Source organism: Larus michahellis, chromosome 21, assembly GCF_964199755.1.
Source record: "Larus michahellis chromosome 21, bLarMic1.1, whole genome shotgun sequence".
Lineage (NCBI taxonomy): Eukaryota > Metazoa > Chordata > Aves > Charadriiformes > Laridae > Larus > Larus michahellis.
In genome coordinates, this window is record NC_133916.1 from 2697676 (window position 1) to 2710180 (window position 12505).

The following is a 12505-nucleotide window of genomic DNA, read 5'->3' on the forward strand; positions in this document are numbered from 1 at the left end:
GTGGGGTGGCTCTGGGGACCTCCACTCGCTCCATCTCCCAGCCCTTTAGTCCTGGAAGCCTTTCCCATGCTTTTTAGGGCTTTCCCACCCTTTTTAGGGGGTTAACACCCCGTGGGTCGTCACTGCTTGTCACTCGAGCTGCGGGAATAGGCAGCCGTGTCCCCGCGGGGCTGGGGGTAAGTGGGCTTTAGGGGGGCACTGGATGGGTCTTGGTGGGGAGCAGAAATGGTGCGCAGTGGAGCTGGGGGAGGTAAATGGGTCTGGGGGGGGCTGTTGTCAGGTCTGGGGGGCCATAGGGCGTGATGGATGGGCGCTGGGGGGGGATGCTGGGGCTATCTTGGGGTCTTAGGGGGTGCAAAGGAGATCTCAGGGGTGCTGTGGGATCTGGCTATCAAAGGATTTGGGGGTGCTGGGGGGGTCTTGGGGGTGCTGGGGGGGTCTTGGGGGTGCTGTGCGCTCAGGCAGGTGCTGGGGTTTTTTTTTAACGTTACTGGGGGGAGTCTGAGGGTGCTGGGGTTTCAGGTGGGTGTTGGGGGGTGTCTTAAGGTTCTTGGGGCTCATGTGGGTGCTGGGTGGGGGGCATCTTAAGGTGCTGGTGGAGGGTCTGAGGGTGCTGGGGGCTCAGGGAGATGTTGGGAGGGGCTTTAGGGTTAGCAGGGGGGTGTCTGAGGGTGCTGGGGGCTCAGGTGGTTGTTGGGGGGGATCTGTGGGTAATGGTGGGGTCATGTAGGTGCTAGGGGGGGTTCTCAAGGTGTTCATGAGCTCAGGTGGGTGCTGGGGGGGAGCATCTTAGGGTTCCCAGGGGGGTCAGGCTGGTGCTGGGGGGGGGGGGGCCTCAGGGTTGTTATGGGCTCAGGTAGGTGCTGGCGGGGTCTTGGGACTAGCAGGGGGGTGTCTGAGGTTGCTGGGGGCTCAGGGGGGTGCTGGGGGGGATGTCTGAAGGTAATGGGGGGTCAGGCAGGTGCTGGGTGGGTCTCGAGGTGTTCGTGGGCCCAAGCGGGTGCTGGGGGGAGGGTGTCTTGCCCGGGGGGGTGTCTGAGGGTCCTAGGGAAGCGGATGTTGCAGGGGGGTCTGAGGGTTCCCGGGGGGGTCTGAGGGTGCTGGGGCTTCAGACAGGTGCCTGAAGGGGAGCTGAGGGTGCTCATGGACTCGGGGGGGTGCTGGGGGTGTGTGTGTTAGGGATACAGGGGTTTGTCCGTGTTCTGGGCTCAAATCTATGCTGGGGGGTCTCAGGGGGACGCTGGGCTCCGGTGGGTATTGGGGGGTCTCAGGGCCACCGGGGGAGAGGGCTCTGGATGCGGGGGGGGGTCTTAGGGCCGCCAGGGTTGTGGGGGTGCCCGGCCCGGCGCCATGTCGGAAGCAGGAAGCGGGGGGGCGGCCCGGCCCGGCCCCTCGGCCCCCCGCGTCCCGCCTCCATCGCGGGCGGGAGGAGCCCGGAGCCGGGCGGCGGAGCGGGGCAGCCGCCGGGCGGTGCCGGGGTGAGGCCGGGGGCGGCTGACGGGGGGCACGGGGCCGGGGGGTCGGGGGGGAACTTCGGCCCCTCACGGTGGGCCCGGGCCGGGAGGTGGGGGGTGGCGGCTCCCCGGGCCTGGCGGGGCTCCCCGGGCCTCAACCAGGCCCTCGCCAGGCGCCCAGCTGCGGGGGTGGGGGCTGTTTTCTCCTCAATTTACTGATTATTTTTTTTAATTAAAAAAAAAGAAAGGCTCTGGCTGGAGCTCCTCTGCCTCAGAGATTAATAAGGGCGATGCCGTGGGCCTGTGGTGGGGTGCAGGCCCCGCTCCCGAGGGCTTTTAGCCCAGAGCTGGGACCTGACCCCCCTGAGCAGGGCCGAGGGAGGCGGATTAATGGTGTTAAAGCAGATGAGAATGGGTTTTTTTTAATTATATCGCTGTTTCAGGTTCACCAGCAAGGCAAGCAAGCTTTCCCTTTTAAAGACTCCTGCGACAGCGTTTCTCTCTAAATATTTATCTTTCTAAGGCCTGGGTTGGAACACCTCGCTGTGCATCAGGTTTGCGGGTGGGACTGGGCGCTCTGGTCGAAACCCGTCAGGCTGAGAACCATCGCTATGTATGTCTGCAGAGAGAGCTGCTTATTCCTCCTAGGGTGGCGGAGTTTATAAAAAAATAGCCCTAACATATGGGTTCCCTCGTTTCAAAGGCCTGTCTCTGAGGGGCTGCTGTGTGCAAGGGATAAGACTTGCTCAGTCTGTGTGTGTGATGGCGGAGCGGGTACAGTAGTCTGTTGTTATTATTTTGTCGGTTGTATTGTGGTAATAGGAAGGGAAATAATGGGTTGTTATTTGTTTTTTAAGGCCTCATCTGTTCTCAAAACAATGTGAGAGCCCAATGCCTTATTTCCTAGCTGAGGACCTTGGTTACTTTTGAGTTTGCCAAGGAGCTGCATTGGGTTTTTAGTGCCTGTGACTTGCAGGGGTTGTCTACAAAGGTGTTTGTTCAGAGTTGAAGACAAATGGGGGGGCGGGGGGGAAGATGCATCTCAGCATTTTATCCTAGCGGGATGCTCCTGCTGTTTGGAAAGGGGGAAATCACCACATTTGACAGTATTTCTGTTTTAAGTGGTTCCAGGCAGATTCTGTAAGCAGGGAAAGCTCGCTGAAACTGCTGGAATTCAGCACAGGAGAACTTCACGGGCGAAAGCTTTGGCACACGGGAGCCTGAGGAAGCTAGATAACCTTTCAGACCATTTAATGCACCAGTTGCAGCATCAAGGCAAACTAGGGTAATCATAAAAGCTAGGGGGAAAAAAAAAGGCATTTAATGTCCTGCAGATGTGCTGGCTCTTGCTTGTTATATGAAGCAGGGTATTACATAAATGAAAGAGTTTGTAAAGCAGTGTATTGTTTTCATAGAGCCAAGTGCATGCCAGGTGCTTTACAGACAAGAAAAGGTTCCTGCCTTGGAGAGCTTACGATCCATAATGAGATATTATTGATCAAACCTGGTTTAGGGCAGCTTTGCTGGCCCATGGGGCTGCTCAGGTGGTAAGATCTGGGACAAATATTTGCATGGAACGCAAGGAATGTCAGTAGAACAGGGCCAGGAGCTAATTAACCTGGCAATGTAGTGCAGTATGTTCTCATTGCGTGCTTGGGGTTAGGTTTTAATTTGGCATTTTACTCTTTTGGTGTTTCTAAGGCTGTGGCTAGAAATTTGACACTAATGTTAATGTAACATCTGACATTAACTGCTTGAGTTGGATGCTTAGGCAGCTGCTGACCAAACAAATAGGAGTTATTTTTCAGCCAGATAATTTTCCTGATCTGATTCACCATGTGACCACATAAACAAATGTGCAAGAGCAGAACAGGGAGTTTATCTGGAAGGGAGAGTCCTGTTGAAAAGTGGTTGGTTTTTTTCTGAAACTACACTCTAGCACTGCAGGAAAAAAAGATATAAAATGCTATGGTGTCCTGGTGTGAGGTAAAACAGAACCAATTTTCTGTCTTGTAATTTTACTTTTTAGCTGGGCCTCTTCTAACTGACTAAACTCTGAAATTAACAGCATATTGTTCAGAAACTGTTCTCTCTCAGAGTGATAAGACCTGATTATACCAAGGGATGGTACGCAGAGAGGCTCTTGCTTATACTTGCTGCTATAACAACTAAGGTCAGCTAATTTCGTTATTTGCCCCGTTAGAGGGTCAGAAGTGGAAAAGCCTAGAGGGGTCCCACCTGTAGGGAGGAGTGGACAGGAGAGGTGACCCAAACCTGACCAACAGGGGTGTTCCATCCCATCTGCCCCACGCTCAGTATAAAAGCTGAGGGATCAAAAGGTCAAGTCTTCTTTCTTCAATGGCCGACGTCCGAGGAGGACCCTGTCTGTTCGTCTGCCTTTGATCCCGATCTGAGCATTCCTGATTCCAGATCCGGAATTCAGCTCCTGCCCATCACTGTCTCCAGTCTGGGACTTTCCCTGTGCCTGCTGGTGATGGGAGGTCATCCTAGGAGCTGGATACGGTTTTGTGTATATACTTTTTAAAAATTTTATTATTATTTATTATTTAATTATTTATTAATATTTTTATTAAAGTAGTTTAGTTCTCTTTCTAAACTCATACATCTCCTTGTCTCTTCCTCTCCTCTCTTTGGAGGTCGGGGGGAGGGCCATCTGTCATTCTACTTGGCCAATCCGGCCAAAACCACGACACATGGCTTGGGTTCTGACTTGTAGGAGCCCATGGTTTAGGGGGAGAGCTGTCAACCAGTTCTTTAAAGGCAAATCAGATTTCAAGTTTGGTGAAATCTTATTTCTTGGTACGTACATCCATTTATGGCTGACTTGTCCTGCAGGAGCAGCCAGAATGAGTTACAGCAGAGCAAATCTAAGTTTAGGTAGCATGTTATGCAGTGCTTGTCAGCTTGTTCTCGAGTGAGCAAAACGGATCTGTGCTTTTAAAACGCCAGCTGTGCTGCGAGGTGTGTGCAGAGCAGACCTGTGTAAATAGTTATACAATTCCTGCAGTTCGGCGCCAGACTCCCTGGGGCGAGGTGGTGAATTGGGTGAAGCAGAACGCGGGATTCACGAACGGGTTGCTGGTGTCAGGGGGTACTTGGAGAAAAAGGGGCCTGATTGCCATTTTCAGCTGTGAGCTGGGTGTATCGGTTGTGCTGCTTGTGTTTTTTACATGATGATCCTCAGGCTGTGCATTCAGGGTGATGCATTGCTAAATTGTGTCTCTCCAGAAAGAGTTTCGGTTGTTCCAGTTTGATCCAAGTTAGTTTTCCCAGCTCAGAAACAAGAAGCAAAGCAAGGCCTCACAGATGCTCCCTTTCCCCCAGCAGTGTTTCTCTGAGGCTAAATGTCTCTCTAACGATAAGATTCTCGCATTGGCAGCTATTAGCTTGTCCAGCAGTTTCTTTGCATCTTTTCTTCAGCCCATCTGCTGCTCTTGGTATCGCAAGGCTCTGCCTTTGTGGCAGACAGGGGGAGCGGTAGAGGAATGCATTTATCTTCTTTTTTTTTTTTTTTTGGTCATCTTAATGTTGATCGCTCATAGGTGTGTTCTTACAAGCTTCCCCGTTGAAATTTCACGGTGGGAAATAATTTGCTGTTAAATGCCATTTTGTCTCTGTTTTGTATTCACGATGCTATTCTTCCTGTGGTATTTAGTTAGGTGGTATTTCTGCATCTGAACGACCTGCAGGCAAATTTTCAGAGGAACTAGGACCTTTCGTTGCCTGCAGAGCATGCTGCTATCACGTTACTGTTACTCAATAATCAGTTGGCCTGGACGTCATGTTGCGAAAACCTAAACAAATTGTAAACTGTTGAACTTTGCCCCGCATGTACTGCTTATTTCTCTATCATGTTCTTATTGCTGTCAGGAGATTTAATGAAAACAAACCTACGTTAATATAAGTGACTAAAATGATAGCGCAGGCGAGCTTAGCTTGGCCACTGCGTGTGATGATCAGCTTTGTATTGCCGGCTCTTGTACTTGGTGAGCAATCGCTTTATGGGACATATTCATTTGGAATAGATGAATAAATGGAGTTTCATTGATTTCTGGGAAGCTTTGTTCATTTACATAAGCTGTGAATCTCAGCCGGTTCTTCTCTTGTCAGGAAATTTCACGGCTTCTTTCAATCCCAGGGAGATATTGAACCAGCTGAGACTATTAGGATTGCAGCTAGATGTTGTGCCTCAGGCTGTGAACAGGTTTGCTCCGGAGAAGCCTTCCTTCTTGCCTAGACATTGCGACGTTCCTGTGATCTCTCTGCACATGCTGGTGTTGAGCTGTACGGCTGGAGTGTGTTTTCTGTTAATGTACTGAATCTCTCCGCAGGGATTTTTCATCGGAGGCCATGGAGCTTTCGGCCAACGAGCTCAGCATCTATGACAAGCTATCGGAGACGATTGATCTAGTGAGGCAGACTGGCCACCAGTGTGGGATGTCAGAAAAAGCCATTGAGAAATTTATCAAGCAGCTCTTGGAAAGAAACGAACCCCAAAGGGGACCTCCGCGGTACCCTATCTTAGTAGCACTCTACAAGGTAAGGTGTCTTTTGGGCATGAGCAGACCATTTGGAGGGTCGGAGTTCTTCTTTTGCACCTGAACCTTTTATTTCCCATTGCGTTTTCTTGATGACTTTTTGTGAGTTCTTTATTTAAAAAGCTGTGAAGTGTAGTTTCCTTCCTTTGTCCCACGAGCTTGTTTGAAAACAGAATACAGCCGACCGAGATTTGAAATTACTCATGTACATCGAAAGTTTAACATGTCAACACCTTCCTCTCCTTAAACTATTAAAGAATGAGGCTTGGATTGATTCTTCAGGCAAAGATTCCTAGTGTCAACACCCTCAGTGGAACTGTGAGGAAGGGAGGAGATTCTTAAAGTTCAGGGTTGAATAATGAAGCGATCCAAGTTCTGTTTCTGATCCTGTCACAAGCTTCTTGCCTGTCTTTATTCTCCTTCTAGTCTAATAAACCGGTTGCCGTGATGCTTGATGCTAGAAAAATGCTTTGAGACCCATAACTAAAAGATGCTGTAAAAGGTTTTGCAAAGTGGGTGAAAGGATGCTATTGTTAGGCAGGTTCGAGGTGTTTGCTACAAGGATGAAAAGCTTCCCACTGGCATAATATTCAGTAATATTTTAGTGTCATCTGTACAAAATCATTGGGATGGTTTCTATTTAGAAAAAAAATCAAGCTTTCTTCCTCGTGTCCTATAAAAAGCTGTAAAATGAGGCAGGAGAACAGGAGACTGGAAGCTTGAACTTTTGGCTTCTGTTCTTGTTTTTGTTGTTGATTCACTTTGACTTTGGCCAGGGGGCGAAATGCGTCATGTCATCTCTTTAAGGCTTATTTGGGATTCTGGTATGGAGGAGGGAGCTGGTGCCAACTCTGCCAAAGCGTTTCAAGGCTTGACGGATGTTTGCAAAAAGCCTTGAAAACCTTGTGTAAGAGGTATGGCAGAAGTGCGAGCTTTTATTTGATTAGGTGGGAGGAATCGGAAGTATCTGTAGATGATCCTCATTGGTCTGGCGCTAGATTACTTGCAGTGCTAAGATAGAAGAACAGAGTTGTGTGGCTTGGGTTTGAAGGCTGCTTGATTTTTGTCCTTGGACACCCCTAACAATAAAACTGAGTGACAACTCTGTGTACGTAAATAGCATTGCAGTTGAACAAGGAGCCACAGCAAAAATGTGAGTGTTCCTGTTACAGTACGCAGCCACAACCCTCTGATACCAGCCAGAAGGTGTGTCCTGTTCTGAAGACACACCAACTCACTGCATATAATTAATTACATGCCTCTTTTCTCTCGCAGGGCCTGCTCACGCTGGGATTGGTCTTGCTGACTGTTTACTTTGTGATCCAGCCATACAGCCCGCTGCCACCCGAAGCTCCGCTCTCCAGAGCCCATGCCTGGGGCTCCCTCATCGGTCACATCCGGCTGCTCTCTCTGCCCATTGCCAAGAAGTACATGCTCGAGAGTAAGGAAACGATTTCTCTGCTGTAACATAAGCCTAGCAAGAAATACCAAGTTAAATATCAGCCATGCGAATCATTTGAGTGTCTCCCTGGGCACCAAATAACAAACGTGTTACTGGCATGGCACCATGGTTTTCTCTTTTCCTACCACTGTACTTAAAAATAGCATCCTGAGTTCTAGCTAGGGCACTTTTCCTTCCGTTCACTGGGACTGAAGCATATTTTGTCTCTAACTTCGTTTTGTTCTTGCACGTTCTCTTTTTCTTGCTTTTAACACCTCAGGTTTTTTCTTCCACAAGAGTTCCCCTTCCTCTAAAAAGATCTCTTCAGTTCTGAGAATCATACTGAGTTATGCTGGGTAAATGTCACTTTTTTTTTCTCCCCCCCCCCGAGTAAGCAGGCAAAAACAGTTTGTCAACCAAATCTTGGTATCTATGAGCAAAGTGTAAAAACCTCAACACGTGACGAGGAAGGGTAGTTTTTGCCAAGTGGCATGTTGGGAAAGGACTGGGGGCTTGAGAGCTAGGGCGTTTATAGCAGTTAACCTAACATTAAGAGTAATGTGTGTGTGAGGAAGCTAGATAAATGGCTCCCTAATGAGGTGGTCCCATCACAGGAGAGCAACATAATAGATTTTCCGAGGCTGGCATAATAGAGATGGAAAATTTTGAGTATTTCTCATTCTCAGTTAATCATTTCCACTGACTTAGGCTGGCAAATGGGTGTAAGCATGGGCTCTGCCTCTGATAAAATACAAAGACTGTCAGTGGTGATAAAGCTGTGAATTATTTTGAGCAGGGATGTGGCACAATGTTGATCGTCTGTCGGCTCACTGTAAAAACAAACTCCTGTATCCATGCCCTCGACGGGTTTATATTTAGCTTCGGCAGCTCATTGTGTTGGAGTTGCCTGTTCTGGCTCTGACCTTCCTGCCGTAGCTAAAAAGGGCGCCCTGAAATGCCAGCGCCGTCCTGCGTTTTCTCTGTGTGTCTCCCTCTCTTCCGCTGACACGTGGGATTTCTGTTGGTTTGGGCCCGTATGGGTGGGATGGGGTATCCCCCATTGTTCGTCTCCTTCCTTATACACTGGCATCTCTCACAGGGAGGAAAAAACAAAGGCGAGGAGATGGCTCTGATAGCGACTTGGCATTTGTAGCCTGCGTATCTACTGCATTTCAGCCTTGACATGAGTGAAGACCCCTCTGCTTCTGTATGGAGGAGGAAACCAACGTGAACTTTAATGTTCCTATTTGTTCAGTGAAGTTTTGTTCAGAAGGTTGGTAGGTTCTTCCTTTAGATGCCGCCAGGCTCCCTTGGGTGGGGAGAGCCCAGGGAGGTTCCTTGGGACAGCAAAAGGTTTATAGGACAAGGGCTGCCTGAAATCACGAGCCTGTTGCTGTGAAGATAAATAAGAGCAGGAGCAAGTCTGGGCTACTGATGGGGAAACCAGCTGAATGGGGAGGAGACAGGGAAACATCCAAAGGAGCAGGGCAAAAGGGAAGGATGGATGGGGAGGAAGGATGTGAGGCGATTGTTTAAATGCATATAAAACCCCTCATACCTCCATGAGTCCCGGAAATCTTCTGAAGTCATGAGCAATAGGGTGGACAGCAAGCGAGCTCTGGGAAAAGGAGGGGAGGTGCAGAGGGGATGAGGCAGTTGCCGCTCTGTTTTTCCAACAGTATTAGGTGTGGTGGAAACCATAGCATGTCCCAATTAACATATTCGCTAGGGGTGGCTGGGGTAATTTTGATCCTGCCTCAGCAAAAGAAAGTGGACTAGACTCTGGTTATTGGAATGGGAGAGTGCAGCACCCAGCCTGAACCTTGGCTGGGATCCTGTGGGAATCCCTCACGTCCTGGCTTCCCAGCAGGCAGCTGCGGCCCCCGGGGCTCTCCCAGCATCCGGCTGTCCCAATGGCGCTGGTGTCAACTTCACGGCTCGCTGCTGAGTGGACCATAGTAAAGCCATCCAGCAGGGATCCGGAAGAGGGAGCAGCATGGCCTGGGGCTGGGGGGCTCCCGAGCTGTCTGTCAGCCCTGCCTTGTGCATGATGTGACGTTTTGCCCTTAATTTTGGCCTTGTTGTCTGCTGAAGGGAAGGGGTAGTGCTATGGCTTGTCATCCTGTTTGTTGATGCGAGCATAAGGCCGGGAGGTTTTGTAAGCAGGCGTAGTGTTCTCTGGTGCGTGATTGCATAGGAGATGGCACTGTCCAAGGAGACTGAGCAGCAGAGAAAAGCACTAACGAAGGGACTCGATGTACAGACGAGTCCTTTCTCTACGTAGATCCTGGTAGATGAAAATTTTGAGGGGGCTGAGGAGGAAACTTGGAACTTTCTGTGCTTGGGCACCAGTTCAAATCCAGCTCGGGCTGTTCTTGTTGAAAGCCACCTGTTAGCCGTTCGGAGGCTGCCTTGGCCCACCGGCAGCGCTGGCAGGCTTCCCCTGCCTGCGCCGCCCAATGTGGTGCGGACGGAGCCCAGTCGTGGCCAGTGTGGGCGCATGGGTGGTCCAGTTTGCTTCCTCCGGGCTTGAAGCCGCCTGGGCAGGCAGGGACAGCCCGCCTGCGTGGGGATGTGCTCTGGGGCCGTGCTGTCCCTCCTGAGCCTGCCCACAGCAGCTTTCCTGTCTCCGGGATTGCAGGTTGGAGCCTGGTCTCCTGGTAGATGTGGGCTGAGCAGGCAGGTGTGTGTTGCAGAACAAAGGGAGCTCGGATGCCTGGTTTTACCCCAAGAGCCAGAGCCCCATGTTAGAGTAGTGGTGAGGCTTTGGGAGGAGCGGGGGTGCAGTATACTCAGGGTGATCTGCCTTCATCCCCACCATCATCCTCGTCCCTTCCACCCCAAGAGCCGTGCTGTGGATAACAAGGGCTGCCTGTCTGTCGGTGGCTGTGGGTGGACCTTTGAGCGGCCAAGGTGAGGAGCAGTGTCCACAAAGCTCTTGATTGCATTAAGTTTATAGGATTAGGTCCAAAGTAAATTTCCTTTTTGCCTGTCTCTCTGCTCCGTTGCTTGCTGGCTTTCACCCCCGGACCAATTCCCATATTAAAACTAATGTTCCCACCCTTTGTTTCTTCAAAGCTGACTCTTAGACCCTTGGCCTTGGCGTCCATGCCTCTTTTTCAGCTGTTTTCCCAGGGCTAGGAACTGAGGGCCCTTCAGTTGGGGAAAACTTCTGCATAAATGTGGTTTGCATTTGGTCTTCCTGAGCTGGTGTTTACGCAGAGCTTGTGAAAGCCCCAGTGCTGGGTCACGCTGCCTGCTTTGGGCTGGAGGAAACGCCTCTCACCACCACGGCCTGTGGCTGTTGACCGGGTAGATCTGTGCTTCAGGTAGCCCCCAGGGAGGCAGTGGGTTTGCAGACCTCTGGGCTCTACCTCCTATAAGGAACATGGTGGATTTTGGGTGGGCACATGGGTTGACCTTCTGGTGCTGTCCCAAGGAGAAAGTAGGGCCTATGTAACCTGGATTCGTTTCTCTTCTCTGACATAGGCTGGGGTGGAAGTGTCATTCCCTCTGTGTTTCAGTTCTTTGGTGGTAAGTAGGGGTGCAGGTACCTCCCTCTCCCTGCAAGCATTAGGAAATAATATAAAAGAAACACAGAATGGTTTGGGTTGGAAGGGACCTTAAAGCCCAGCCAGTGCTACCCCCTGCCCTGGGCAGGGACACCTCCCACCAGCCCAGGTTGCTCCAAGCCCCGTCCAACCTGGCCTTGAACCCCTCCAGGGATGGGGCAGCCACAGCTTCTCTGGGCAACCTGGGCCAGGGGCTCACCACCCTCACAGCCAAGAATTTCTTCCCTAGATCCCATCGAAATCTCCCCTTTTCCAGTGTAAATCCATTCCCCCTTGTCCCATGGCTCCCCTCCCTGATCCAGAGTCCCTCCCCAGCTTTCCTGGAGCCCCTTTAGGGACTGGAAGGGGCTGGAAGGTCTCCCCGGAGCCTTCTCTTGTCCAGGCTGAACCCCCCCAGCTCTCTCAGCCTGTCCCCACAGCAGAGGGGCTCCAGCCCTCCCAGCATCTCTGAGGCTGCCTCTGACCCTGCTCCAGCATGTCCATGAATGAGCTCTCAAAGTCTGTAGTAATTGGAGCCAAACGAAAAGGGGTTTTCTCTCTCTCTTTTTTTTTTTTTGTAGTTTTAAACCCACAATGGTGATCACCCTACTCGTTTTTCAGTGGTTCTTCCCTTCACAACTGTGTGACATCTGTATAGCTTTGTTAATATCTAAATATGAATTTTCATGTCAACTGGTTGATGACTGTTTCCTGCAAGCCACACAGAGCAATGACGTGATGAGCAGAGCGTTAAGTTGCTCTTACATGAACCTGTGTGTCTGCCTATGGTAAATTCAGTCCTCACAGCTCAAAAACCTCAGCAGAGCAGGTCGGGCAGTGGCGAACAGGCTCTCATGCAACAACGTGACAATTTGCTCGTTGTACCGATAGCAGGCGTTTGTAACGACCTCAAGGAAAATCCAACTTTGCTTCTGATAATGAGACCCAGTCCTCACCGCATACGTCGTACAGAGTTCAAAATCAACTGGATCGGTAGCTGCTCAGCACACCTAAAATCAGATGCAAGCATATACATAGCTCAGTGTTGGAAAAGGGATCCTGTGCTAGTTGTCCCTAGCTTGGAGAAGACTCCTCGTGTTAAATATTCCTTTTTGCCGAGACCAGTAGGGCTAAAATTATGTCTATGGGTTTTATATGTAATTTATTTTAGAGAAAGGAACCCTGCTGGAGGAACTGTGTTTAAGCAACGCCTTGTAAATGGCCTGTCACTGTCCCGTCCCAAGGCCTGCTGGGTGCCTTGGGGACGGGTCACAGCAGGCTGGGTGTCTGGGAGAGGACGGCAGCCTCTGCCTCTTGGCTGGCCACCTTCCATTTAGCTGGAGGCTTGTCTTGGCGCCTGGCCAGGTCCTGGCCGTCTTTCTCATCTTAACCCTTCGCAGGCAGCCTGCAGTGGACCAGCCACTGCCGCGTTTCTCTTCGCTTCTCACACTCCTCTCCTCCCCTCTTACTTTAGCCCTGAGGTGTGTTCATCCTTGGCGC

At 50.7% G+C, this 12505-nt stretch overlaps 1 protein-coding gene across 3 annotated transcripts in view; it reads left to right on the top strand.

Annotated features, from left to right (window-relative positions):
• C21H6orf89 (chromosome 21 C6orf89 homolog) overlaps positions 1–12505 on the top strand; it is a 27325-nt gene continuing 14820 nt past the window's right edge. Inside the window, exons 1-3 of one of the 3 annotated variants that reach the window (XM_074563995.1) lie at positions 1–176; positions 5807–6014; positions 7289–7454. In XM_074563995.1, coding sequence (XP_074420096.1) covers positions 5826–6014; positions 7289–7454 — 355 coding nt within the window. In that variant the 5' untranslated portion in view covers positions 1–176; positions 5807–5825. Of the gene's footprint in view, positions 177–1350; positions 1479–3998; positions 5462–5806; positions 6015–7288; positions 7455–12505 lie in introns of those variants that run through there. The other 2 variants (XM_074563994.1, XM_074563996.1) reach the window with 2 other exon arrangements.